This window comes from Ptychodera flava, chromosome 12 (assembly GCF_041260155.1).
Source record: "Ptychodera flava strain L36383 chromosome 12, AS_Pfla_20210202, whole genome shotgun sequence".
Classification (NCBI taxonomy): Eukaryota; Metazoa; Hemichordata; class Enteropneusta; family Ptychoderidae; genus Ptychodera; species Ptychodera flava.
Window position 1 is genome coordinate 1,090,305 of NC_091939.1, and position 27,184 is coordinate 1,117,488.

The 27,184-nt window shown below is 36.6% G+C and overlaps 1 protein-coding gene across 1 annotated transcript; it reads left to right on the forward strand.

Moving 5' to 3' along the window:
• Positions 1-24,289, forward strand: LOC139145987 (uncharacterized). The gene is made up of 11 exons (XM_070717434.1): positions 1-63; positions 553-835; positions 1,697-1,852; positions 2,782-3,261; positions 4,115-4,200; positions 4,794-4,854; positions 5,234-5,497; positions 7,001-7,531; positions 8,046-9,902; positions 10,122-10,361; positions 22,568-24,289. Exons 1-11 carry the CDS (start codon positions 1-3, stop codon positions 23,368-23,370), a joined length of 4,824 nt encoding a protein of 1,607 aa, XP_070573535.1. The 3' UTR covers positions 23,371-24,289.
• Positions 24,290-27,184: the final 2,895 nt, after the last annotated feature.

Sequence of the window (27,184 nt, forward strand, 5' to 3'; positions counted from 1 at the left end):
ATGGTGCTCAGTGAAGTTGCCAGCAAATTACATCAAGAGGATGTTGTTGTGATATGCAATATTGTGATACTCATCATGAACTGCAGCCCTAGCCTGTGCTACACAATGGCCATCGGTCAATTTTTAAAGTCTAAAATTAATTGACATGTTAACATACTTACATTTTCATTTTCAACACTTTTGCAAGATCTCCATGCCTCACTATAATTTCTTGTTCTTTGTCTAAGCTACATCTTATACGTAATTTATTCCATCTACATCTTGTCTGCCTTTCATCTACATTTTATCTACTCTCTAAACTATGACCTGATGATTAATATGCACAAAAGTAGACAAAGCAATAGATCTACATCTTGTCTACATTTCATCTACCTGAGATCTAAATTTCGTCTAATTTTTCATCCACATTTTGTCTACATTTCATCTACTCTCTGAACTATGACCTCATTAGTATGCACAAAAGTAGATGAAGCAGTTCATCTACTGCCCAATTAAAATAAAGTCTACTGTAGATCTAATGTGGACTAGATGTAGATCTCAATTTTCCGTAAGGGTAAGTATACTCATCTTGCTTGTTTCATTGAGAAATACCTGGAAGAACATGCTGATCAGGTTGTTGTGGAGCCAACAGAGGCAAAGGTGTCTGAGAAGATATTAAAACACATACAAAAAACACCCTTGGCTTTCAAGAAGGCAAAAGCCCTGAAAACAGACTTGCTACAGAATGAAGCCATCTCAGAGAGGTCTGCTAGGTTTGCATCCCTTTTAACCACACCTGTCAAGCAAAAAACTAGTGTTGACAGTACAGATCAAGTTAGCAGGAGAGATAGGAAAGGTATCGTTTTCTTTCACTGTAACTTAATAGGTTATTTTGAATACTCTTTACAAGACAGACAAATAATACAATTTTAAGCCCCACTAGTTGCAAATGTGTATAAACTGATCTGAAAATATCCCCCGTTTTGCAAGGTTTCTTTGAATAAGACCCAAAAAAGACTGAAAAGTGTATAACTATGTCATAAGTATTGAAAGTGGCATGTAAAATGAAATGTTTCAACATCACTTTAGATTTTCCACTATTTTCAATAACTAATCATGTGACAACAAAAATAAAGATTGCAACAACAAAATGTTGGCAATCATGTGTTGTGCATTCATGTAAATGGCATCATGCCTGTTTCTTTTATGATCATGATGTGCATGTGCAGGAAATACTCTATTTTTTTACTTTTCAGTGGGGTGCCATTTTATAAGTGTGGTACCCGTTTATTATTCAGCCTGTTGAAACGCCTAGGCATGGTCAAAATCAGTGAGCAGTGACATTTCTATACATGTCCTTCAGTTAGCACATTTACGCAAACCAACTTTGATTTGAGAATAAAATCATTGAAATAATGCATAAAATTTGCAGCTATTGGGGCTTTAATGAGCTCAAGCACGATTAAGCAAGATGCACAGACAAGATCATCATTCTATTAAAGCACACAGGTACTAAATGATATATGCAAGAAACATGAAACGTGATACATTCATGTATTTAATGGCAAGTTTAACGTAATCTTGACCCCCCCAAAAAAAAGAAATTAACAGGGAACTCCAACTTCCAATAAAATTTAAATGATATTTTACTTTTTCTATTACAAACATTACAAATGTTATCATAGTTTAAATTATTCTACTCTACCCGGTATGTCAGGTGAATCAAAAAGTCATGACACATCACAGCAGCCCGATGAGTCATCAACAATTAGGCAGCAAACTGTGTCCAGAAACAAGGGAAATGCAAATGAGAAGACTGAAACACAACTTGAGGAGATAATGAGTAACGAAAATGATGATATCACATTACAAGGTATGTTTCCCCATTTGTTCAATTTCAACAAACTACTGAAGCAGCCTTGAGAAGACCAGACAAAATTCTTTTCATTTTTTGCCAAAACAGTGGAAGCATATCACTCAGAATTTCACTATATAAAAAAGGAATTAAGACGTGTATCAAAATACTGTATGACAGCTAAAATTGATCATTAATGTTTACTTAGCATTGAAATATATCATTATACGTGTTAGGATGGTAGACAAATTTTCAAAGGACTGTATTTATTACTAACACAAATTTCGGTGACGTCAAATACAACTGCTTGGGTACATGTGATCAATGCAAAAAATGACACAGTTTACCGTACATCCTGCATGAAAGTCCGTTGTAAATAAGTCCCGTCTTCTAAAACTTGGATGTTTGCCTCATTGAGAGTGCTCTAAATGTCTTTGGAAACACTGACAATAACATGGTAATAATGTCTACTCGATAACATACCAATAAACTCGATAATAAACTACAACAACACAGAAAATTCCAGAAAACATGGCAAAAGTTCCCTAATCTCCCGAAAACACGTCTCATTGAAATCACAGATCCTACTGTCTGCCAGAGAGGGCGCTGCTCTTAACTTTCATCGCTCTAATATGAGAGAGTTTATCACTACCAATCAGCAGCTCTGCAATACCATGTCCATTTTCACTGTACTAAGTAAATTCCACTATTTTGAGTAAAGATTTAACAGTAGAAACATTATAGATACTATACATTCCATTATGAAAAATTTCTTTCACTCAAAGTAATAAAAAAATTTGTAAAGAATTTGTAATGATGAATGGAAATTTGAGAATGTTGACAGACATATGGATTTTCCTTGTATTGACCCTCATCATTCTCAAGTTGACTGCTTGCAATGAGTACATGCCAATGTTTATGCTGTTATTTATTTACTATTCCCACAGACTCTCTTGCTGCAAACATTGGATTGGATGACACTGAATACCACCGATGTTTGAAAGAACTAGAGAAACAAGTCCAAGCACTCCCGGCACAACTGAAGACACAGAAAGAAGAAATGATGAATAACCTGAAGGCTGCATGGAGAGACTGTGAACAGGCACTGAAACGTAGAATAGATGATGTACTGGGTGATGAAGATGACTGTCAGGAAATAAAGAAAGCATGCAAGCAGAAACTGGGTGATGTGGATCCATCCAGTTTGACAGCAAAGTCCTTAGCAATCTTGCTGAGGTTTCTTACTCTTTATAATCTCTACAGGTTAAAGCAGACTTGTAGATCTGGAAGTCTAGCCAGAGCATTTGAACCACTACTGATAACAGATGAAATGAGGGAGATTGCTGCCAAAGTTGGTATGACATTGAGACTGAAAGCAACATATGATGAGAAGAAGTTTAGAGAAGTTGAACTTTTTTTCATCAATCGTAAGTCGATCTTCAGAACTTCAGAATGCTTCATATCACAGCACAAATACTTGATCAGTATAAAATGCTCACACAGAATTTCATACAAAATGGTAAAATACAAATTAAAGATTTAAGGTTCAAAAATCACTGCCTGGAAATAAAAATTAATGGTTTTTCTATTGAAGTATTGCGTAACCTTTTGTACTAGGGAAATACCACACCTGTACGGTAGAGGACAGCTGAGCATTGAAATGCAACAAAACCACTTTGAACACATTGTGAAATAACATAATTGATGGCAATTACAATGTTGGTTTCTTGACTACCGTATAGTACTGAATTTACCTAACTTGGAATATATTGTCATTACAAATCTCATCATGAACTGACCTTACTACATGTAGCTTATAAGTACTAATTTAAAAGTATCATCATGAAATCATGAATGCACATGCCAGCCACATGAATTTCTGGATTGTTTTAATGACTTCATTATTTGTATTCCTTTCTGCAAAAGAACTACTAATTACCATAAAATTCCTCAGATATGACATGAAACAGTTGCGTATAGGTCTTACATGTATATCAATGTGGACACAGAGAATTTTTCAGCAAGGTAGATATATGCTGGATATAAGATGTTAAAATGTTGAAGTTCAAAAAAAAACCCATTTTGAAATATATATATTACTCTACTCCTAATCTGCTGAGGCAGCTGTAGTCATGTAACCAAGAGTTAACCGGTACATCCTCTAGCTGCAACCTATCATGCATTAGGAATCAGAACTATATACACAGCAACCTCTTCATTGGTGTCAGAACAGTTAATTTCAAGCTTCTCCTATTATTTCATGCTATATTTAACTTTCAGGAGATGGTGGCGGAATTCAACCGATGACAATGTACAGTGATGTCCAATTAGAAGACAGTGTTAATGAAACCCAGCTCAGTTCCCTTGTGAGTGAAAATAATAGCATTCATTTAAATATACATCCAAGCAAATGAGATCTCAAGAGTGTTTCCAAATTCACATTATTTGGCACATTATGCATTGTTAAATTAACATACTCTGAAGAAAGATTTGAAGTGTTGTAATTTTTTAAGTTCTCCTGTATAAAACGAAATTTACTCTCTGACTGTTTGCATGTAGGTGTTATTCATAAAACGTTTGTGTTTTCCTTCAGTATAGTGTAAGTAGAAATGAAGGTATATGTATCCTATCAGTAAGGTCTTGTAAATTTCACTGGGCGAAAAAAAGTTCATGGTTTAGTTCTTAAAGCTAGAACTTTGAAATGAGTAATGACTGTGTGACTTGTTAACAGCTAGTGCACAGCATGATTCATACGTGCATACATCCATGAGTTGAATTCTTGACCTCCAACATGATTTACAGCATGATAGATTTGGTGAATAGCTGTTGTCATGTCAGGAAAACAACTGTATTAAACTTAAAATTGATGTTTAAATAGCTGTTACATTGGGTGAGAGTGTATGTGAAAGAGTTTTGTTCACAAATGTAAATAATGTGTTTATATCAACATCTTTTAAAGGCTGAGGAAACTTATCTCATTGACGGCAAATTTACTGACAGTTCTCTAGGAGACCTAAAAAGTGAGTATACACTTTCAATGTGTTGACATTTGGCACAGTACAATTGCAAACCTTTTAAACATTTAAATACTCACTGATATAAGTAAAAAAAAAAATTCTCAAATACTTACTTGAAATATCTAAAATTTGTTTTTCTAAACTCTCATATCAATCTTGACGACAGAAAGCTCTTCACTGTTCCTTTATAATACAAACAGCTTTTTCTCTCTATCATAGCTGATATGTAATGAACAGTGTTGAGGTACTTGCTGATGTCACAGGAAGAATTCAACTTCAGCAGGTATTTGATTTTCATAGGGAAACACAAAATGGAAAACATATCCTTATAATTTGGTATGCCCATCAATTGACAATCATTATTTGTTCATTTTCCTTGCAGACAAGGAACTGTGCAAGTCAATGCTACTTAAGCTTGATCGTTTACATGAAATCACCTCATCTACTGAGAAACATGTCTGTTCATTGTTCAAAGCTGGGGAGTATATAAGACAGAAAGGAAGTCAGTTTGATATAATCCAAGTAGTGATGACAATGACAGACAGGATTCAACATATCCTATCCTCTAGACAGGAAATCCTGTCATTACTCAGTGTTACAAAATATCTGATGACTGATGTCAAATGTCAGAGTTTAACCTTCCATGGTAAGTAACCAAAAGTTACTTCATAATGGTACAATTAATCCTTGGGGACACGCATTCAGACTTCCAATTGTTTAAATTACTTTCATCATCTACTCTTCGTGTGGACTTATTTTGAAGACTCAGACTGTAGTGTCGCTGAACTTTCAACTATTATATTGTTTTGTGAAGAGTGGCCACTTTGAATTTCAATGTAAATTTTAGGTGAATTTGTCCATCTTTCTGTTGACTCCAAACTTTACTGCTTGATATTCACACATGTGCACCGATATCTCGAAAACATCTCATCAGATCAGAATCAAATCTGGTACATAGATTCAGTTTGCAAATGGCAAAAACTGTTTAGTTTTGGTGGGTGTGGCTAGCTAGCTAGCTTGAGATTTGCTACAAATGTTCATGATCACACCTAATTGCTAATTTGCATATTTAATGAACTTTCCTAATTAGGGATACATCTGAATTGACTCAATCAAAATTGACGAAACTTGGAATGTACATTAAAGATACAATAATTTAACATTAGTGAAAATCATTAAACTTTTTTGCTTCAGCCAATTCCTAATTTGAATATTTATTGAACTTTCCTAATTAGGAATATATACCAGGATTTACTGGATCAAAGTAGGCAAAACATGCTATTTACACTGATGATACCAGATTAAAACAATATTGAAAGTCATTTCACATTTTCATGTCAGCTGATTTATGATTTGCATATCTAATGAGCTTTCACAGTTTAGCATAGCTTGAAGGAGTTGATCAAAGGCAATTGCACTTGCCAGTACTAAGTAAAGTGGTGATGCAATGACAGCAGTCAAAAGAATTATAAGTATTTTTATTTCAGCTAATTACATAGGGTATTCGTATTCTTAATGGCCTTTAGAATTAATCTGTGGTGAATATTGTTCATGATGTTGATCATAACACTTTTCAATGAAGTTGCAAACATGTGGCAACCCCGCAAAATTTCAAATTTACATACAACTTCATTATCAAATGAAATACGTGAGCATTTTGAGTTCATATCTGGTGTGAGAAAATTGTGTTAAGTGTCCTTGAAGAAAGTTTGGGCAAAAATATTAGTCTTTCAGTTTTGAGGCATGTGATACCTACCGGTACACTAAAAACTTTACGGTGGATTCTTTCAACATTTACCTACAGTATAATAGAGAATCAGATGACTTTGTTAACTCTTGATTGTAGCCCTTGAGATACAATCAATCATCTTCTGTTCTTACACAATTTCCCTGGCTTTTTTCTTGCTTTAATTAATTCAAATGTTTGATATTAGAATACAAATTCAACACCTGATTAGTTTAAGTGGGACCTTGAAATTCTGCAGAGGGGTACCATACAATATATGCAGTTGTAAGAACGTTTTCTTAGCTCCACTGGAAACTGGAAATTACACATCTGAACAGGGATTACTGATGTGGAAAAAATTCATATAGATGAGAAGTATTTATACTACATTAAGACGTTAGTGTCATATGCATTTAATTACAGAATTGGATGAACAGCTCACCCAGCATGGCACACTAACTCCTCCAATCACAGTGATCAATGAAACTTTAAGTTTACAAGCCAGAAGTTTACTCCCACTCCAATCCAGTGAACAACAACAACTCACAGATTCTGACATCAGATACTTGGCACGAGCGCAGTCTACAGTTCAGTCTTTACAAAGTCAACTAGATACAGAGCAGTCTAAATTCCAGACGGCATTAACAGAAAAGATAATTCTGGAAACCCAGTTATCTGAAGCAAAACAACAAAAGTCACTACTAGAAAAGCAGTGTCAGAGTGCTGAAAATCTACAAAAAGTTGTCACTATGCAAATCAGTGAAATTCACAATTTGAAAGAAAGATTGGAAAAATCAAAGGCTGAGATTCAAAAAAGGGATAAACTTATAAATGAACTGAAGACAAAGCTAGTACAAGTATCTGATGAAGAAATTGATATTGAACTGCAGAAGAAAGACGCACAAAGTCTCCCACTTGGTGAAAAAGTTATCACCTCCGAAATGGAACAGAAAGGTGAGTAAAACTTAAAATACTAGTGCATGCAATTTTGAAGGACTTTTGGGCTGCACTTTAGCTCCAAATGGCCATACATGTGCACATGAGTGTGTTCGTATAGCATCCAGAGGAAGCTATTGGGATTTGTTTGTCACCGTCATCTGTCTGCATCTGTCATCTGTTCCGATTGACTACAAACCTGGTTTTAGTCTGTAATGTCCATAGTGAGGCTAAAGGCGACTTGGTGCTGTACATTGTGGGTTTGAATCCAATTAAGTACAGTAGGTGCAGTGGCTGACTACATACCTGTACTACAGGTAAACTGCAATGTGGCTGCTAATTTTGATCTAAATAATTAACCAAGTGAATATACAAGGTTTCATCAAGTTGATGGATTACAGAGATCATTGCCATAGATACCCAGTAAAATGAATTCAGGATTTCGAGGTCAGTTTTTCAAACATTTTTTAATATAAGCCTGCCTATATTATATTTATTGTAACATGAATATTTTGTCTGTGTTTGTATTTAGAATTGTCTGAGACACTGCATAATGTCTACACCGAAACTAATATCAATGAATTTGGTAAATCTGAGATTACAAGCAGCAAAGTAAGTGAAATGGAAACAGCCAAATCAACACAACCTGAGATGACTGGCAGGGAGGGAATGGAGATGCAAGCAGCCACACCAACACAACCTGTGATGACTGTTAGGGATGCAAGTGGGATGGAGACTACCACATCAACACAACCTGAGATGACTGGCAGGGAGGGAAGTGAGATGGAGACAGCCACACCAACACAACCTGAGATGACTGGCAGGGATGGAAGTGAGATGGAGACAGCCACACCAACACAACCTGTGATGACTGTCAGGGAGGGAAGTGAGATGGAGACAGCCACACCAACACAACCTGAGATGACTGGCAGGAATGGAAGTAAGATAGAGACAGTCACACCAACACAACCTGAGATGACTGGCAGGGATGGAAGTAAGATGGAGACAGCCACACCAACACCACCTGTGATGACTGTCAGGGATGGAAGTGAGACGGAGACAGCCACACCAACACAACCTGTGATGACTGTCAGAGATGGAAGTGAGACGGAGACAGTCACACCAACACAACCTGAGATGACTGTCAGGGATGGAAGTGAGATGGAGACAGCCACACCAACACAACATGAGATGACTGTCAGGGATGGAAGTGAGATGGAGACAGCCACACCAACACAACCTGTGATGACTGTCAGGGATGGAAGTGAGACGGAGACAGCCACACCAACACCACCTGTGATGACTGTCAGAGATGGAAGTGAGACGGAGACAGTCACACCAACACAACCTGAGAGGACTGGCAGGGATGGAAGTGAGACGGAGACTGCAGTCACACTAACACAACCTGAGATGACTGGCAGGGATACAAGTGAGATGGAGACAGCCACACCAACACAACCTGAGATGACTGTCAGGGAGGAAAGTGCGATGGAGTCAGCCACATCAACACAACCTGAGATGACTGTCAGGGAGGGAAGTGAGATGGAGACAGCCACACCAACACAACCTGAGATGACTGGCAGGGAGGGAAGTGAGATGGAGACAGCCACACCAACACAACCTGAGATGACTGTCAGGGAGGGAAGTGAGATGGAGACAGCCACACCAACACAACCTGAGATGACTGTCAGAGATGGAAGTGAGACGGAGACAGTCACACCAACACAACCTGAGATGACTGTCAGGGAGGGAAGTGAGATGGAGACAGCCACACCAACACAACCTGTGATGACTGGCAGGGAGGGAAGTGAGATGGAGACAGCCACACCAACACAACCTGAGATGACTGTCAGGGAGGGAAGTGAGATGGAGACAGCCACACCAACACAACCTGTGATGACTGTCAGGGAGGGAAGTGAGATGGAGACAGTCACACCAACACAACCTGTGATGACTGGTAGGGAGGGAAGTGAGATGGAGACAGCCACACCAACACAACCTGTGATGACTGGCAGGGAGGGAAGTGAGATGGAGACAGCCACACCAACACAACCTGAGATGACTGGCAGGGAGGGAAGTGAGATGGAGACAGCCACACCAACACCACCTGTGATGACTGTCAGAGATGGAAGTGAGACGGAGACAGTCACACCAACACAACCTGAGATGACTGTCAGGGAGGGAAGTGAGATGGAGACAGCCACACCAACACAACCTGAGATGACTGTCAGGGAGGGAAGTGAGATGGAGACAGCCACACCAACACAACCTGAGATGACTGGTAGGGAGGAAAGTGAGATGGAGACAGCCACATCAACACAACCTGTGATGAGTGGTGGGAATGTGATGCAGACAGCTATGGTCACCATGGGAACAAAGCAGAAGAAGGGTAACAGTACATGTAAACTGATGACTAGCAACTAATGATAAAAATACTGCTAATTAAAAGTTATCTCAGCTAGAGTAACGGCCCAAATGAAATTCCATTAGTTCTTGGATCAAGAAAATCTCGTTTTGAAGTTTAAATGTCAATCCTATGTCATGGTGCATTAAAATCTGTCAACTGTAGGTAACTTACTGTTGACAGGGAATTTATATCTCTTCACAGAGAAGAAAGGCGAAGGTGGTATTTTCAGCAAGCTCTTTCAGCGTTTTTCTGGAAGTAAACCCAAACCTGGTGGTATTATGTTAACTCCTGGTGGTACAGAGGAAAAAAGTGCTTCAGTAATGGCTGGTAGTGAAGAGTTGCCGAGTGGTTCAGTAATGGCTGGTAGTAAACAGTTACCCAGAGGTTCTCTGTCCTCTAAGGATGTATCAAGCAGTAGAGCGAGCACTAAAAGAGTTTCCGGTTAGTATTATAAATTGTCAAAAGTAAAATTGTAAAATAGCTGCAGAAATTCAGTAGCATATCTCTGATTTGTGGACATTCTTTTTCTTTTTAGGAAAATACAACAATAGAGGACAGTGCTCGGTTCTTTTCGTACATTAATCCAATACAAAGCCACATTTATCCCAATCAGATTGATATTTCATAGCTTAGATACTGGTAGAAGCTAATGATTTAAAATATCAATTCAGTGATATCAACAGTAGTTATTTGACAATGGCTACAAATCAATACTGTATTGTACACTGTCAGCTTTATAAAGCTTTCATACAGCTGCATATGCAACTTTGTTTGTTGCATTTCATTGAAATTGATCACTAAATTGTTACCCCTGCTATTTCGGTGTGGTTCACAGGCTAGCTGTGTCTGACCAAAGTCAACAAGGGCAATCACCGAATTCGTTCATGTGAGTTGGGTCAAGGAATTTGTGTTAAATGCGGTAAGGGTATACCAAGACGAGTGTAGGGACTGGACAAATGAATCTGACTCTTTGAGCGAAATGAAAGAATAATGAACAACAAACAACAATTCCATAAAATTCAAATGTACTGGTACAGAGTAGTAAGTGTCAATTTACAATCTTGTTGACAAAAACTGACTATTCATAAATCAAACGTACACACCTATGCACTCGATATGACTGAGTTTTATAAAAATACAAGATAATTGATTCAAAAGTGCAAAATGCTATCAAAAACCTGGTATGTTGAGAACAAGTAACCTTTGAACAATGTTCAGCTGTTACAACTCGTTGCCTAGCTCTCAGTGACTTCTTAAACAAATCAAATCAAAGGCTCTAAGGTTGTCATACAAACATGCAGTACTGTATGTAGTGTTCATGGTATATACCAGTAGTTCCTTGAAAATCCATATAGTAACGTTAACAACACTGTGACACTTTAGCATTCCTTCCAGGGTATACGTTTATGGAGAAAACGGCGTAGCTTCACCTTCTAAAAGTCATTCAAGGCGTTGTTCAAAAGTTATTACATACCTAACATAAAGGGTGTATTCCCATTAGGACAGCATAGCACCGATATTCTAGCTTACAAACACACGTGATAATATCGATTTTCACCGATGAGGGCGTTGTCTGACAGGCCAAATTGAGTTGCTTCCAAAATCAAATGGAAAGAGTTTTAAGCATCAATGTTACATTATCATCCATGATAGTCCTCACTGTTAACTGGAAATACATCATATGGCCATGCCCTTATTTGGTCAATGCTACAAGATGAACAAGTTGTATTGATTGATATAGCCTGCTGATTTATAAATCTGAAGTTCTGGTACATCCCGATGAATACAAGTCACTGAGACATATAAAAGCAAACATGTTGTAGCTGATCAAAACAAGTGGATAGCAGTAATTAAGCTCTGCTGCCTTTTCTGAAAATGTGTAACACCATGCTACTATCAACAACACTCAAGTAGAGCATCCCATCCATCTATGCAGTATTTCAGTGCCAAGGTCATTTCAAGGAAAAATAAAAATTAGGTTGGGCTTTAAGTAAAGGGACTCAGTACACAGACACTCATGTTGATACACTGCATGTAAATATGATTGACCAGAAAAAAAATGTAAGTGTTAGCAGATGAAGTTGTTAGACAATGCCAAGAAATACTCAGGAGAATCTACCTTGCTTTGAAATCATTGACAACTCCTGGTGATCAAAAATGCACATTTATCATTATCTCCTAATGCTATTAGTATATTTGTGATGGAAAATATGCAACTTCTTTAAAATGAAAATAAAACCAAAACAGTATACTGATACATATTTGTTCAGTTCGTTCAACCAATTTAACTTTCTTTTCATCTGATTTTATTCATTTTTAAATGTATTGTGACATCAAATTATCAAAGACATTTAGACTTTGATGGTGGCACCTGGGTGTCAAAAACGTTGAATGTATCTAGTCAATAGGTTACTTCCATTTCTTTACAAAGTGAGTCCTTGCAATGTCCAGAAAATAAAACTGATCAAAATTACCATTTGTCAACATCAACAAAACTAACACTTCAATGGCTACAATTTTTTTAAAGAGTGCAACAAAGTTCCTGAATCCATGGCTATTTTCCAACTTCATTAAAACTGGTGATAACATTAAAAGACACATCTTAGGGGCGGCGTCAAAAGTTCAATGTAGTTTCCCCCAAAGCCCCCCGAAACTTAATCGACTTATATTGAACCTATTGGCAGGTTCTTTCTATGTAAAGCAAAGCAAAGGACCAGTCAATTATGGGGTGAAATAAAAATAGCGTCAATGACACTGTAGCTCCCATCCTGGACTATTTAGTGTTTGTTCTCTGGTCAGATATTTGAACATGTGTGAAAGGGATAAAGTGCATGAAGTGAAAATACTTAAATGTAATGTACTGGAGACAGTGAAATATGTTTAATGTAATTATTCAGAATATAAAATGGGAAAAATACAGAATTAGAAATATCGTATACTGTGATACAACCATTAACTAAACAAGTCATTGACAATGACAGTCCCCACTTGTAATAGGAGTATTAGTCTTGATGGGGCAGGGAAATGTGGTCATTAAGAAGTATCACTGGAGTGTATATGTTGAGATCTATGGGCAAATAGGTCTATGTCGTTGTTCCCAATTTGAAACACATGAGGCATGTCTAAGTTATGGTTCTAAATCGGGAAAAAAGATCAGACCTCTAGCAGTATTGGCCAGCCAAGAAATACATATGCGCATAATAAATGAGGTACAAGATGTGACATCTTAAGGTCTAATATCCTATCAAAATTGGAGGGTATAGAACTTGTGGTTACTGAGATATGCATATATATGTATAATCAAGGTCAAAGGTCATTGAGGTCATGACATTTTGAAAAAAAAATTATATTGCTAATTAATCCCTATATGCCAAAAAATCAGACCTCTAGCTCTATTCACTTGCCCAGAATTAGATGTGTGCAAAATTAATGAGGTAAAGCATGTGTTGTCATAAGGTCTCCCATCCTACTAAATACAAAGGACATAGCACTTGTAGTTACTTATTTATTGACATAAACATATTTTTTAGGTAAAAGGTCATCCAGGCCACATGACATTTGGTCAAAAAATTTCTCTCCTATAGTTATCCCTATATACCAAAAATCAGACATCCAGCTCTATTGGCTTGCTCAGAATGAGATATGTGCATAATTAATGAGCTACAATATGTGGCATCATAAGGTGTCCAATCATACCAGATATGAAGGGTGTAGCACTTGTGGTTACTGAGTTATGGACAATATGTATATTTGAGGTCAAAGGTCACCGAGGTCACATTACATTTGTCAAAAAAAATTCTCTCCTATAGTTATCCCTATATATCAAAAATCAGACCTCTGGCTCTATTGGCTTGCTCAAAATTAGATATGCACATAATTAATAGGTACAATATGTGGCATCATAAGGTGTCCCATCATACTATACATGAAGGGTTTAGCACTTGTGGTTACTGAGTTATGGACAAATATGTATATTTGAGGTCAAAGGTCACCGAAGTCATGTCACATTTTGTCAAAAAAATTGTATTGCTAGGTTATCCCTATATACCAAATATAGTTATCAAAACAAAATGAAACATGGGCCTAAATACAGACAGACTGACATTCACAGACTGGCACAGAGTGATGACATTGACCCCAAGTGTGTCTTGGCCCATGGAGAGTGATAAAGATATAACAAAAAGCTGAATGTAATGATAAAATAGTTAAGTATAGGCCTACAGACACTGAGGGTGAATATGTTACAGCAATTTGATTAGTTTCTTTTCATTTTCTACTTCTGTGATAATTTTTAAGACAATCAAACTGCAAGGCAGTTTTAATATTTAATTGACACAATTTAATTTAATATTTAATATTTAATTATTTTATATAATTTAATTGACATACATGTTATCTTTTACAAGCACACAGCAAACTGTTCTTGATTTTTCATTTACAATATTTGACATAGACTGAAATACATAACATGCAACCAATATTTACATTTTGCCCATGCACCAGATACATGGAGAGATTTCAACATGCAATCATTAACTCAGAAACTCTATAGGGAAAAGTAAACATTGTTTTCTTCCAGAACAGCTGGTATATCCACATCTGAGCAACTTACAAACTTAACCATTACACAAGGATGATGACACAAGAGATAAAGTTAAACTGTGGTGAACTTGACTATTCCTTTCAAATCCTTACCTAACTTGATTGACATCTTAAACTAATAACACTGCATGTTTAATGGCACACAAAAATACATCAGGGTTGTACCATTTGATAAAAGGGGTTGTCTGGAAGATTGATGAGGAACATCTTTTTTATCCGATACACTGTACATTCTTTTTTCCCACTATCCCACCTTTTCTTTTTGACAAACCTTCTGTGGCTGATTTTTTTATTGACATTTGTTTGGATTTTTTTCAAAATCTGCCAGGACCCCCCCCCCCCTCCATCACTCTTTAACATTGAAAAAAACTTTGAATATATTTGTTGGAAACCAACCTGCTGAAATCACCTCAGCTATGTTTTCTCATTATTTTTTACTGCATTTCAACACCAAATACAGTTTACCATTTCAAATGCTTACTGAATCACAACATTATCTTAAACATAGGGGCCAATGTCCCTGAAGCTACTATAGACATGATATGGATACAAAATTAAGTATTTCCTGACTGTATGAAATCATCTCACTAAGGTCATCCTAGGGACCTGTTAACCAAATATTAAAGCTGTCTGACCAGCGGTTTTGAAAAAAACAAGCGACCCAATAGTCGACAGAGCTCTGCTGTGTTATGTAGAGAGCAACTTTTTGTGACATATGTATTGATGAAGATGGTTGAGATCTTTGATAGCTCATTTCAGGATGGCCTGACCTAAAATGGCAACATTAGCTGCAAAAATACAAAATTGATGATTTCATCATAATTATGTATAAAAATGTATACAAAATATCAAAGCTATCACATGAGTAACTTTTGAGAAACAAATATTTTGACCAAAAATGGCAAAAATTGACCCAAAAATACAAAAATTGAAGATTTCATCAAATTTCACTATATCACACTAGGAGAACCCCCAGGAACCTGTATACCAAATATCAAAGGCATCAGACAAGTAGTTTTTGAGAAACACATTTTTTGACCAAAAATGTCAAAAATTGCACCAAAAATACAAAATTGCAGATTTCATCATATATTCTATATATCATATTTAGCAGTGTTTCCGCTACCCCCGCTCGCCAAATCGCAAATGCGAGAAAAAAGTAGCGTTTGGCGAGAAGATTTTGGCAAAAGTTAGCCAAACTTGCGAATCGAAAATTGCACTATGACGTCATCACTCTGTCCGCGCGCACATCGATGTCCTGCATTCAACTTGAGACGTCATGCTTTATCTCTCTACATCCCCGACCTTATGCGTCAGGAGATCCTATTTGTAACACATACAGTATGAATAAATTGTAACGAAATAACTCACAAATTAATAGTACCGCATGTATATCATGACTAGTTGACTAAAATGTTGCGAAGTTTTGGGTTTGACTACGCGCAATGTGTGATAACTCCGTGCAGTGACAGCCATGTCATCGTCAACACTGAAGGATCGTAGTGACTGTGAAACTAAGCAAAAACGGCAAACTTTCCTTTTTGACTTTGGCTGCTCCACCAATATGGGGGGAACCACCCCTACAACACACATTCTACGCGCAAGTAAAGCTATGAAATGGAAAGAAAGATTATGATCAATGTACGAAAGTCGACCGTGAATTTGGAAAGGAAGGTAGCGGCATGCATACACATGCCACGGCATTTTTTAGAACGTAGAGCGAGTAAGGCACACCTGAATAGCGAAACTGTTCGTGGTGTATTGCTGCCAACAAGAAAATACCTTTACTGGCGTTAGAAACTTGTGTGAATTGGCTTCCTTAAATATAAATTCGCGACAATTTTCAGTGTATCACGGACCGTGGTGTATTGTGACGTGACATCGGACTTTCAGAGAAGGCGCTCGCTCGTCCGCTGAGTCGCCTAGTTCCGCATTCACATCGTGCAAATACGCTAAGTCTTGTCGCGATATTTGAGCATTTAACTTGATCGTCAGTGAAACAAAAAGATGTTTCTCCATATCAAAATGGTATATATTTGATATTTTACGGTTCTGTTTACATAATAGAGACGTGAACATTTGGATTTATGATCCGTGATTTCCGCGATCCATGGCAAGCTTGCTGTGAATACACACTGACGTCTTTGATGATGACCCCTGACCCGAGCGCCATTGATACGCTGTGCGCTGTCCGAGCGCCGAGCTTCGCTTGCTAAACTTCAAGCGTAAAGCAAATGTATTGGAAGTCTAAAAAAATGCACATATTTCTCAAGTCTGAGAGTATTTTACTTTCGAACTGCTACGAGAATGGATATCTGATTCGTTTGAAAAAACTAGTATGCTGAACCAGGTTTCGTGCCGTTGTCTGTAGCGATATGTACAGTATCGCACGATAGCGATTTCAGGTTTGTTACTGAATATAGTTGCATACGCCTAACTTTGGACAAGTGTCGCTCGCGTGGTGTCGCTTGAAATTCGGACAATTTTATGTTGTATGCGTTGATGATGTTGGCACCTTGTAATCTGAACCATAAATTGGTGTTACTGTTAGTATCCATAGTAGCACTAACAGGGTTTATTTCCGTCATTCTTACGGAAAATGTAGACAAATATTTATTTTTGCATATTAATGAGAAAGAAATGACGTCATTTGTGATCAGTGGTATCGGCTTGGCTAATTGAATATCTCGTTTGGCGAATAATTTTTTAGGGCTTCTAGCCAAATTTGCTACAAGATTTTGGAACCCAGGGGAAACACTGATTTAGTTTATCTGTAGGAACCTGTATACCAAATATCAAACTGTCAGACGAGCGGTTTTGATGAAATAAATTTTTGACCAAAAATGACAAAAAAATTCCTTAAAAACACAGATTTGCATATTTCATCACAATTTGAACAAATCCAAATTGGGTTATCCCTAGGGACCTGTATACCAAATATCAAAGCTGTCAGACGAGCGGTTTTGATGAAATAAATTTTTGACCAAAAATGACAAAAAAATTCCTTAAAAATACAGATTTGCATATTTCATCACAATTTGAACAAATCTAATTTGGGTTATCCCTAGGGACCTGTATACCAAATATCAAAGCTGTCTGACCAGCGGTTCATGAAGAAGAAGATTTTTTACCAAAAACGCCTTTTTTGGCACTAATTTGTATATTTTCAACAATATCAAAAAATCAAAAAAAGCACAATTATTTCAGGTCAGCCCAAAGTACTTACATGCTAACTTTTCATGTAATCTGCTCAGTGGTTATTGAGATTTTCAATTTTGACTGTTTTTACATTTTTTCACTTAATTTGCATATTTTTGGCAATGACAACTTCATTTGAACAAAATCTCATCAACAGCCCATCATCCATGTACACACCAAATATCAAGATGAAATGTGCAGCGGTTTTGGAGTTTTTGATGTTGACGGACAGACATACAGACATACAGACATACAGACATACAGACATACAGACATACATACATACAGACATTTCCCTAGCCTATAAGAATAGCTTCCATTGCCATATATACATATGGCTATGGGAGCTAAAAAACAACTAAAATCATACTTCATTAACACTGAGAACACATTTTAATTTTGTGTTTTATCCAATGAAAATACAACAATATTAACAACAAACTTGAAGTTGTTACTTGTTAGTAAGTTTTTGGAAATCATTCGAAGGGTTTTTATACATTGTGTACAGAGGACTTTGCCGGAAATATGTCATAACAACTCACCAACTCTCCCTGTGCCTACCTCATGCACCACTCCGACCTGTTCTCACGACATTACAGTGACGTTACACGCATTTGCAGTCCCTGAAACTGGTCACATCGCATGGCAATCAACATGTAAGAGGGCGACGAGTGCACAAGAAATGTAGCAAAACATAAATTCCGTGTGCAACAGAGGCCAGCCTGCATTGTTTGCGCTAACAGAGCAGGGGACGTCGTACAAAGAACCTTTGTCTGCTGGTTTCAACACGAAAGTGCACATTTCTGCTGTATATTTTTCAAAATATTCATTCCTCTTGTCGAATGGAAACTTTTTGGGGTCAAAACCCCCCCACCCCCAAACTAAAAGGATTAAGTTTTTTATCTGACATCGAACTTTTGACGCCGCCCCTTATCAAGCAGGAAATCAGAACACTGTATTGCAAACCTTATTTCAGACCAATTGAACTTTCTTGTAAATTTCATTCACTTATAGCTCTGATTAGATGTTATTATGTAATGTGCACAGTTTTGGTATCTGTTGATTATTTGATTAGCAAATAAAAACAAAACATAACCATGGAACTCCACACTTGCTTGTCAAACTGAACATTGAGGGCGCTATTTTGAGTATGACCAAGTTGCAGATAATTTGCCGATTTCAAAAAAAAATTGTGGCCATGCATCTGAACTTGAGTTTGGTGCAGAGATGGTAAATCACAAAAACTCAAATTGGTTCATATGGTCAAAGAATGCACAGAAGGGATATAAATATAGGTGTCAAGGATGACTTGTTTAAACCCAAGCCTGGTCACTGTGTACACACAGGGAGGCATGTACCGGTAGTGTGTTAATGCACAGTGTCTATGGTGGCAAAATAAAAATTGAAAACTAACTCTTGAATGCAAGAAATTGTAGAACAAGATCTGTAGTTGACATTGAAAATGAAAAAGTCAAAATGTCATCATAAAATTAAGTTACTTTCCATGCAAACCTTTATATTTGCATACATGGTGTGTGCAGTGACAACAACAAATTATTTAAAGGCTGGATATATTACATGTACTGAAATAATTGAATCCCTAGATGTTCACTCACAGAAAATCTTATCACAAGCAAAATAAGGCAGGGCTGGCAGCAATGCTATTGTACCATAGTACGGTAGTACATTACGAGGACTATGAGTATAACCTCAAAAATGACTTTAAAATTCTAAAGATACGACTTAGTGACAGAACAAACATCAAAGTGTCACCAGTATACAGTCGACCTTTACACAAACACTAAATTGCTGAATGAACAATTATGCTAGATTTAATAATTTTTTCTTTTTTGCAAAGGGTTAATACCAAGGTACTAATTTTATCTGCATTCCCAAATCACAAAACATGAGCTGCCTTTCAGAATATCAATGCCAGTCTAAACAGAAATGGTACTGGGGTTCTTAAATTACTAACATAGGTGAACTTGGTGTTCAAGTGATGAATCTACAAGCCATACTTCAATTTTGTTGGATATCATAATAATGTGACATTGTTCAATTTTCCCAAATAAAAGTTTTTCTGATATTTCAAATCCACATTCACACTATGTATTGCTTTGCATTACATGTAATTTGCACTTGGGATGAGTGAAGCATTGTGGAAATTCATTCATGAGAAGTGCAGTTTTCACAATCATCAAATCCTGACATTTTAGCATTTTCAGTTATTTTTACAGTCACAGCAGAAAAGATTTCATATTGAATTCATTTTTAGATCTCCATCAGAATTAATTTATATCAGGGAAGGGGATTAATTTTAATGTCCATGGCAAGGCTTGAACTGATAAATACTCAGTTCTTCATCAAAAACATTGAGAATGGAGATAATCTTAGCTTGGTCCACATGTCATTCTTTTCAAAGACACCTACTGACCATCTACAATTTAAAAATTCTAGCAGATATTGGTCTTCAAATCCATTTTTTAAGATGACCCTCATTCCGGTTGACAAGATTTTGACAGTTGCTTAAACATTGGTGTCATTAGTGCTCAACAATATATTTTATTGATATCATGGAAACTACATGTAAATTGACTTCAAATGAGTAGATTATTGTTAACTACCTACCATTTGTTTCGTATGCAAACATTATTGATATAATTGCTTTTAGAAACACTGAAGACACCTGATACTGCTGTCTGAATTCACAGGTTCTCAGAGTGAATTAGCTGTGTCACCCATTATTTTCATAAATGCTGAACAAATTGCCATGGTCAAAAAGTGACAAAAATTGTAGTCTGAGTGCAACACTGCCCTATATACCATTACACAGTGGTGGTTGCTTTAGTTTGCCACATTGAAGATTCTCTTACAAACTTGTGATAATAGTGAGTGCTGGTCTACCCTCTGAAATACAGTTTTATCTCAATGGAAGGTAATTTATCCTTCACAGGGGTAGGATAGCAGGGAAAGACACTTATTTTTTTATCCACTTGCCCTTCGGGCCTATCCAATGAGGAAATGATTTGAGAATATCCACATCAAGTTTCTTTTATAATTTGTTTTGAAAATCAAAATCTTGTGCACTATTCCTGGGATCTACAGCTTTGCTACATACATTTAGCTCTACAACTACCGGTATATGCAAGTTGCCTTGAGATCTCTTTGATCAGCTTTGGCATTGATATATTTCCAAACCTGTCAAGGTGGTCAAACACCTATGCACAATCTTTGAAGCACAGAATTTCAGTTTAAAAGTAGTTATACAGTGATAAAATGCTCACTGAGCAAGAAAATTGTGTGGACACAGGTGTCATTATCTTGAAAAAGTGGCCACTTGACAGTATTTTAGTGGTCAACTATAGGATTTTGCATGGTCAAGTTGGGATCCAGTTGTTAGGATTTTTTTGGACCATTGCAGGTTTTAAATGGTCCATGCAGTGGTTTCAACTCCTAGCCCCTACTTCTATCATACCCATGCTTCAGGGAAGCTGTACAGTGAATATCACAAATTATTTGAGTGCTATTCAACATTGAGAAATACTGAATAAACTTAAAGGCAGCAATGACAGATACCATTTCTGATTCTCTTAAATAAAGTAAATAAATTTACAGGTACTGTAATAATATTGGTAGTAAGTTGGAAAAATAAATATGAACTTACATATTTCAGCAACAAAGCTTTATTCTGCGTCCATCGCATATTATGCTACATCTACTGCTACATGTACCTGGGAAATGATAAACAAGATCGTTTGAAAAACGACCTTTCAGCATAAATATTTAACTTTCAAAACTTGGTAAGCCCAGGTTATACTGCTTATACTCTCATAGGTATGACAAAGTATTATTATTCAGAATAGCAAGAACAACTTTGATTCAAAAAACGTTTCTGAATTCAAATGCTGAATTATCATATACAGCATTTTTCTCACTTTCAGAAAACTGACTATGTCTTTAATCATTATGTATTGTTACTGACACAAGAGTTGTTTATAAAACTGTAAGCTATATGCACATTTTGAAACATATATGAAGGAATTCGAACTAATTCTATTGTGGTACAGGGAGATATATGACTAAATGATATACTTTGAATGTGCCGATGCAAAAATGTTGCCATGGCAACATGAAAAAATAACTGAATTATTCACAGGAAAGTACTTTCAATGCCTAATAACAACACATCACAAAATTTTAAAGAGAAACAATTATGTGTGTTACACACATTTCCGAATGACAGATTTCATAGTATGACATACAGATTGGTCTTGTTTGTTTGATAATTACAAAAACATCATTTTCATCACCCAAAGTTGATTTTTTAAATTACTTATCACAAGCAGTGTTTTTCAATTCATTTGCTTTCAATTATTCCCAAAGTGTTTTCAAAGTATTGCCACTTAAACTTATTTATTATAGAAGATATGTCCCAATGAGAATTTTTTACCCAAAGTCAACAAATACGTTGCTATGGCAACACAATCATTTTCATAACTACCTCACTCAGAACACTTTAACTACATAGCAGTGATATAAATGAGAAAAGAAATGTAATAGATTAAAAAACAATAATGGCTGTGATGTCATTAACAAAATAATATGCAAAATGCCCATAATTGTGTTGCCATGGTAAAATGACAGAAAAAAAACAATATTAATGATAATAAATTTATTGATGCATTTGGCTTCTTTTCGTTTTCCATCAAAGAACAGGTTACTCTGCATTTGTATATCCTCACTTCAAGGTACTGTATGAGATAGACATCCTATTCAGTGCAGTGAATGCATTTTGTATTTGACAAATCCACCTACCTTGTTTTAACCTTTGACCTTTGACCTTGCAGGGACTTGGTCAAGGAGAACTCTGAAAGGTCAAAAGGGACAGATGTTCAATAACCCAACAGGCATGGCCTTCCACAATGATAAACTGTTGGTGTGTGACAGTGATAACAATGTTGTACAGATACTGAATCAAGACTACACATGTGAAAAGAAGTTGGGCAGTTTCAGTGGTCAGTTTGCCAAGCCATTCAGGCCATTGTCCATAGCTGTCTCTCAGGACAACCTCTACTTCATCCTTGATTACAATAATAAGCAAATTGTTGTTTGTGATCAAAATGATAAAATTATCAGAATAATTACTCTACCTAGAGACTCAGATCCCTGGTGCATAGCTCTTGTACAGAGCTTTGTCATTGTCACAGATGTCAAAGGTCACCGTGTCCTGAAGTACAGCCAGGATGGACACTGTGTTTCACAGCTTGGCGGTCATCAAGGCAATAGCCACTCAGAATTCAACCACCCCTTGTTTGTCGCTGTCAACAGTAGGGATGTCATCATGGTGTCTGACTGTGGCAATCACTGCATCAAGTGTTTTGATTCTGACTTCAATTACCTGTACCAATACGGTGAGGAAGGTGACGGCGATAGTCAGCTGTACTTCCCATGCAGCATTGCCGTTGATGGCGCTGACAATGTTTATGTTTGTGATAACGGCAATGATAGGATTTCGATTTGGAGTCGAGATAGGACTTGGATTGGTAATCTTGAAGTGATCAAACCCTTGTTCATGGCAGTGACCCCGGACGGTGATAGAATTGCTGTTAGAGGATATCACAGCGATGAAATCGTAGTATTTTCTAAGTAGACAGAAACACCAAAATGATGTGTAATGTCTAAATTTCATCAAAATATTGAAATTTGTTCAAAAGTTTTGACGCGCTAATTTTAATCGTCACTCAAGCGTGACGACGATCGGACCGTACGTTTACATGACCCTTGGGAAACCGATAATCGGTTATTTCTCGAATTTGGAGCCGATATTTTGAGAACAAATAATCCATGTTGATGTCGCTTTATCTCTAGAAAATGAAGAATATAAAATCGAGTTGTTTTTGATACATTTTCATAGAGAAATTTAAGGAACTTTGATCCGAAGCGTCTAACAATCAAAGTTGAGTGACGTCACACAAGGTTACGTCGGCAAATCAATGCGGTGGTATTGCAAACAGAAATGTGAACGGACAGGTTTTAAATGATAGTCAGGCCATCTCTTGGTTTCAAATGTTTTGGAAATGTGTTGTTTTGGAGAATTTATAAATTCTAACAAAAATATTGATTGATTGTGTTACAAACTCGCTTGGTCATTGTGAACAGATCAAAATTCCAATCATCTCCACTCCTGCAGTAAAGCGAATCAACAGTTATGTGTGCAAAATAATGATGAAAAACTTACCTGCATATCACTAGGATCACTCCACACACGTAATGTATGTTGTAATGTATAATGAAGGTTTTCCAAGGATGAACACAAAATAATTCCTATAAACTGCGATCAGGATGAACGCAGAGATGTTTGTATGCCCGACGCCATGCTGTTTCACCGGCATACTGTTTGAAAGCTGACGTAGTTTACTAGTAGAGGGCGCTATCAAACTGCTGGAAACTGATCGTGACACGACGATAGACTTTCAGTATCACTTCTGTTGTAAAATACAGAATTTTGAACTTTATGACATTTCCCTTTCTGGAAGACATTAAATTAATCGTTTACCGATGAAACGCAACTGAAATTCTATCTGTCAATGGATGGGTACTTTCTACTTTATTCAAAAGTTCGTACAACATTGTTGATGATTTATTGCAGAATTTTCTATCATAAACTCAACCACATTGAGTTCTTTGAAAGCTTTCAAATTATCATAAATTTCCTTTTTTTCTCAAATCCAGTACACAAATATTGGTGTTGTACATCAGATCATTTTCACCACTCTTAGAAGCTCATCTCCCTTGTATAATAATTGTGTTTGTTTCGTCTATGTACCGTTACACCAGTAAGCTTAGGACTTTTCATGCTATGATATTTCTTTCATTCGATAAATTGGGACGGGGGTATACAAAACGAAGACCGAAGATCGAAGACCGAACACCGAAGATCGAAGACCGAACACCGAAGACCCCTGAATTTGGATTAAAGGCACGATGCACTCTAACCGGCAAGGACGGATCGAACGTTATAATATTTAGTACGCAGTAATTACGCTGTTTCAGACATAATACACGCCAATTCCAAATTACCATCACATCGGAGTCAAACTGAAACACTCGCCTGCGCGACTTGATAACGATGGCGGCTAACATTTCAAACACAATACACGAAGTTCAACCGAAATTAAGCCAGTACGGCAAAATATGGCCCTTAAATACCAGAGATATCACAGTTCTTTGATTTGTACTTTGACTTTGACAGATACGGCACTTGCCGCTAGTATTGGTTTCGGATTGTAATTCTCAAATAGGCGCAACTATTTTAAGTTTTAATGTTTCATATAGCCAATTTTGATATAATTGTGGATGAATAACTCTCACCTTGACCAATTGAAACAATCTCGACGAAATATGGACGATTATTACGAAAGATATGCCAGGGTCTTCGTTTTGTACATTTGGACTTGAAAAACGCCCAAAATTAGTAGGTTTTTCTTAAATTACTCCAAAAATATACGTCCAAATTTTGTTTTTGGCACGGAATTGACTTCCTCCCACTATTCGTCACAAAATAAACCAATACCGACAATGAATGATCCTTTAATACCGGAGATATCAAGGGTCTTCGTTTTGTACTTTTGACCTTACAGATACGGTAAGCCGATGGCATTCGTTTCGGATTCCGATTCTCAAATAACGTAACTATTTTAGGTTTTAATGTTTCATATGGTCATTTCTGATATAGTTGTGGAGGAATAACTCTCTCCTTGACCAAATGAAATAATCCCGACGAAAAATGGACGATTTTTACGAGAGATATGCCAGGGTCTTCGTTTTGTACATTTGGACTTGAAAAACGCCCAAAATTAGTAGGTTTTTCTTAAATTACTCCAAAAATATACGTCCAAATTTTGTTTTTGGCACGGAATTGACTTCCTCCCACTATTCGTCACAAAATAAACCAATACCGACAATGAAGTGCCCTTAAATACCGGAGATATCAAGGGTCTTCGTTTTGTACTTTTGACTTTGACAGACTCGGATACGGTATTTGCCGCTGGCATTAGTTTCGGATTCCGATTTTCAAATAAATGCAACTATTTTAGGTTTTAATGTTTCATATTGCCATTTTTGCTATAGTTGTGGATGAATAACTCTCTCCTTGACCAAATGAAATAATCCCGACGAAAAATGGACGATTTTTACGAGAGATATGCCAGGGTCTTCGTTTTGTACATTTGGACTTGAAAAACGCCCAAAATTAGTAGGTTTTTCTTAAATTACTCCAAAAATATACGTCCAAATTTTGTTTTTGGCACGGAATTGACTTCCTCCCACTATTCGTCACAAAATAAACCAATGCCGACAATGAATGATCCTTAAATACCGGAGATATCAAGGGTCTTCGTTTTGTACTTTTGACCTTACAGATACGGTAAGCCGATGGCATTCGTTTCTGATTCCGATTCTCAAATAAACGCAACTATTTTAGGTTTTAATGTTTCATATGGCCATTTCTGATATAGTTATGGAGGAATAACTCTCTCCTTGACCAATTGAAATAATCCCGACGAAAAATGGACGATTTTTAGGAGAGATATGCCAGGGTCTTCGTTTTGTACATTTGGACTTGAAAAACGCCCAAAATTAGTAGGTTTTTCTTAAATTACTCCAAAAATATATGTCCAAATTTTGTTTTTGGCACGGAATTGACTTCCTCCCACTATTCGTCACAAAATAAACCAATACCGACAATGAATGATCCTTTAATACCGGAGATATCAAGGGTCTTCGTTTTGTACTTTTGACTTTGACAGACTCGGATACGGTTCTTGCCGCTGGCATTAGTTTCGGATTCCGATTTTCAAATAAATACAACTATTTTAGGTTTTAATGTTTCATATTGCAATTTTTGCTATAGTTGTGGATGAATAACTCTCTCCTTGACCAAATGAAATAATCCCGACGAAAAATGGACGATTTTTACGAGAGATATGCCAGGGTCTTCGTTTTGTACATTTGGACTTGAAAAACGCCCAAAATTAGTAGGTTTTTCTTAAATTACTCCAAAAATATACGTCCAAATTTTGTTTTTGGCACGGAATTGACTTCCTCCCACTATTCGTCACAAAATAAACCAATACCGACAATGAATGGCCCTTAAATACCGGAGATATTAAGGGTCTTCGTTTTGTACTTTTGATGTTGACAGGTACGAAATCATGATCTAGCGTTGATTACAGATTACGAATCTAAAATTCACTGAATTATGTTTGTTTTATTTGTTGTGAGACATTTTTTACTACATTTATAATGATATGCATAAATGAATATCGAAGAGTTAAATAAATTATTTATTTATATTAATTAACATACATACATACATACATACATACATACATACATACATACATACATACATACATACATACATACATACATACATACATACATACATACATACAGACATAAAG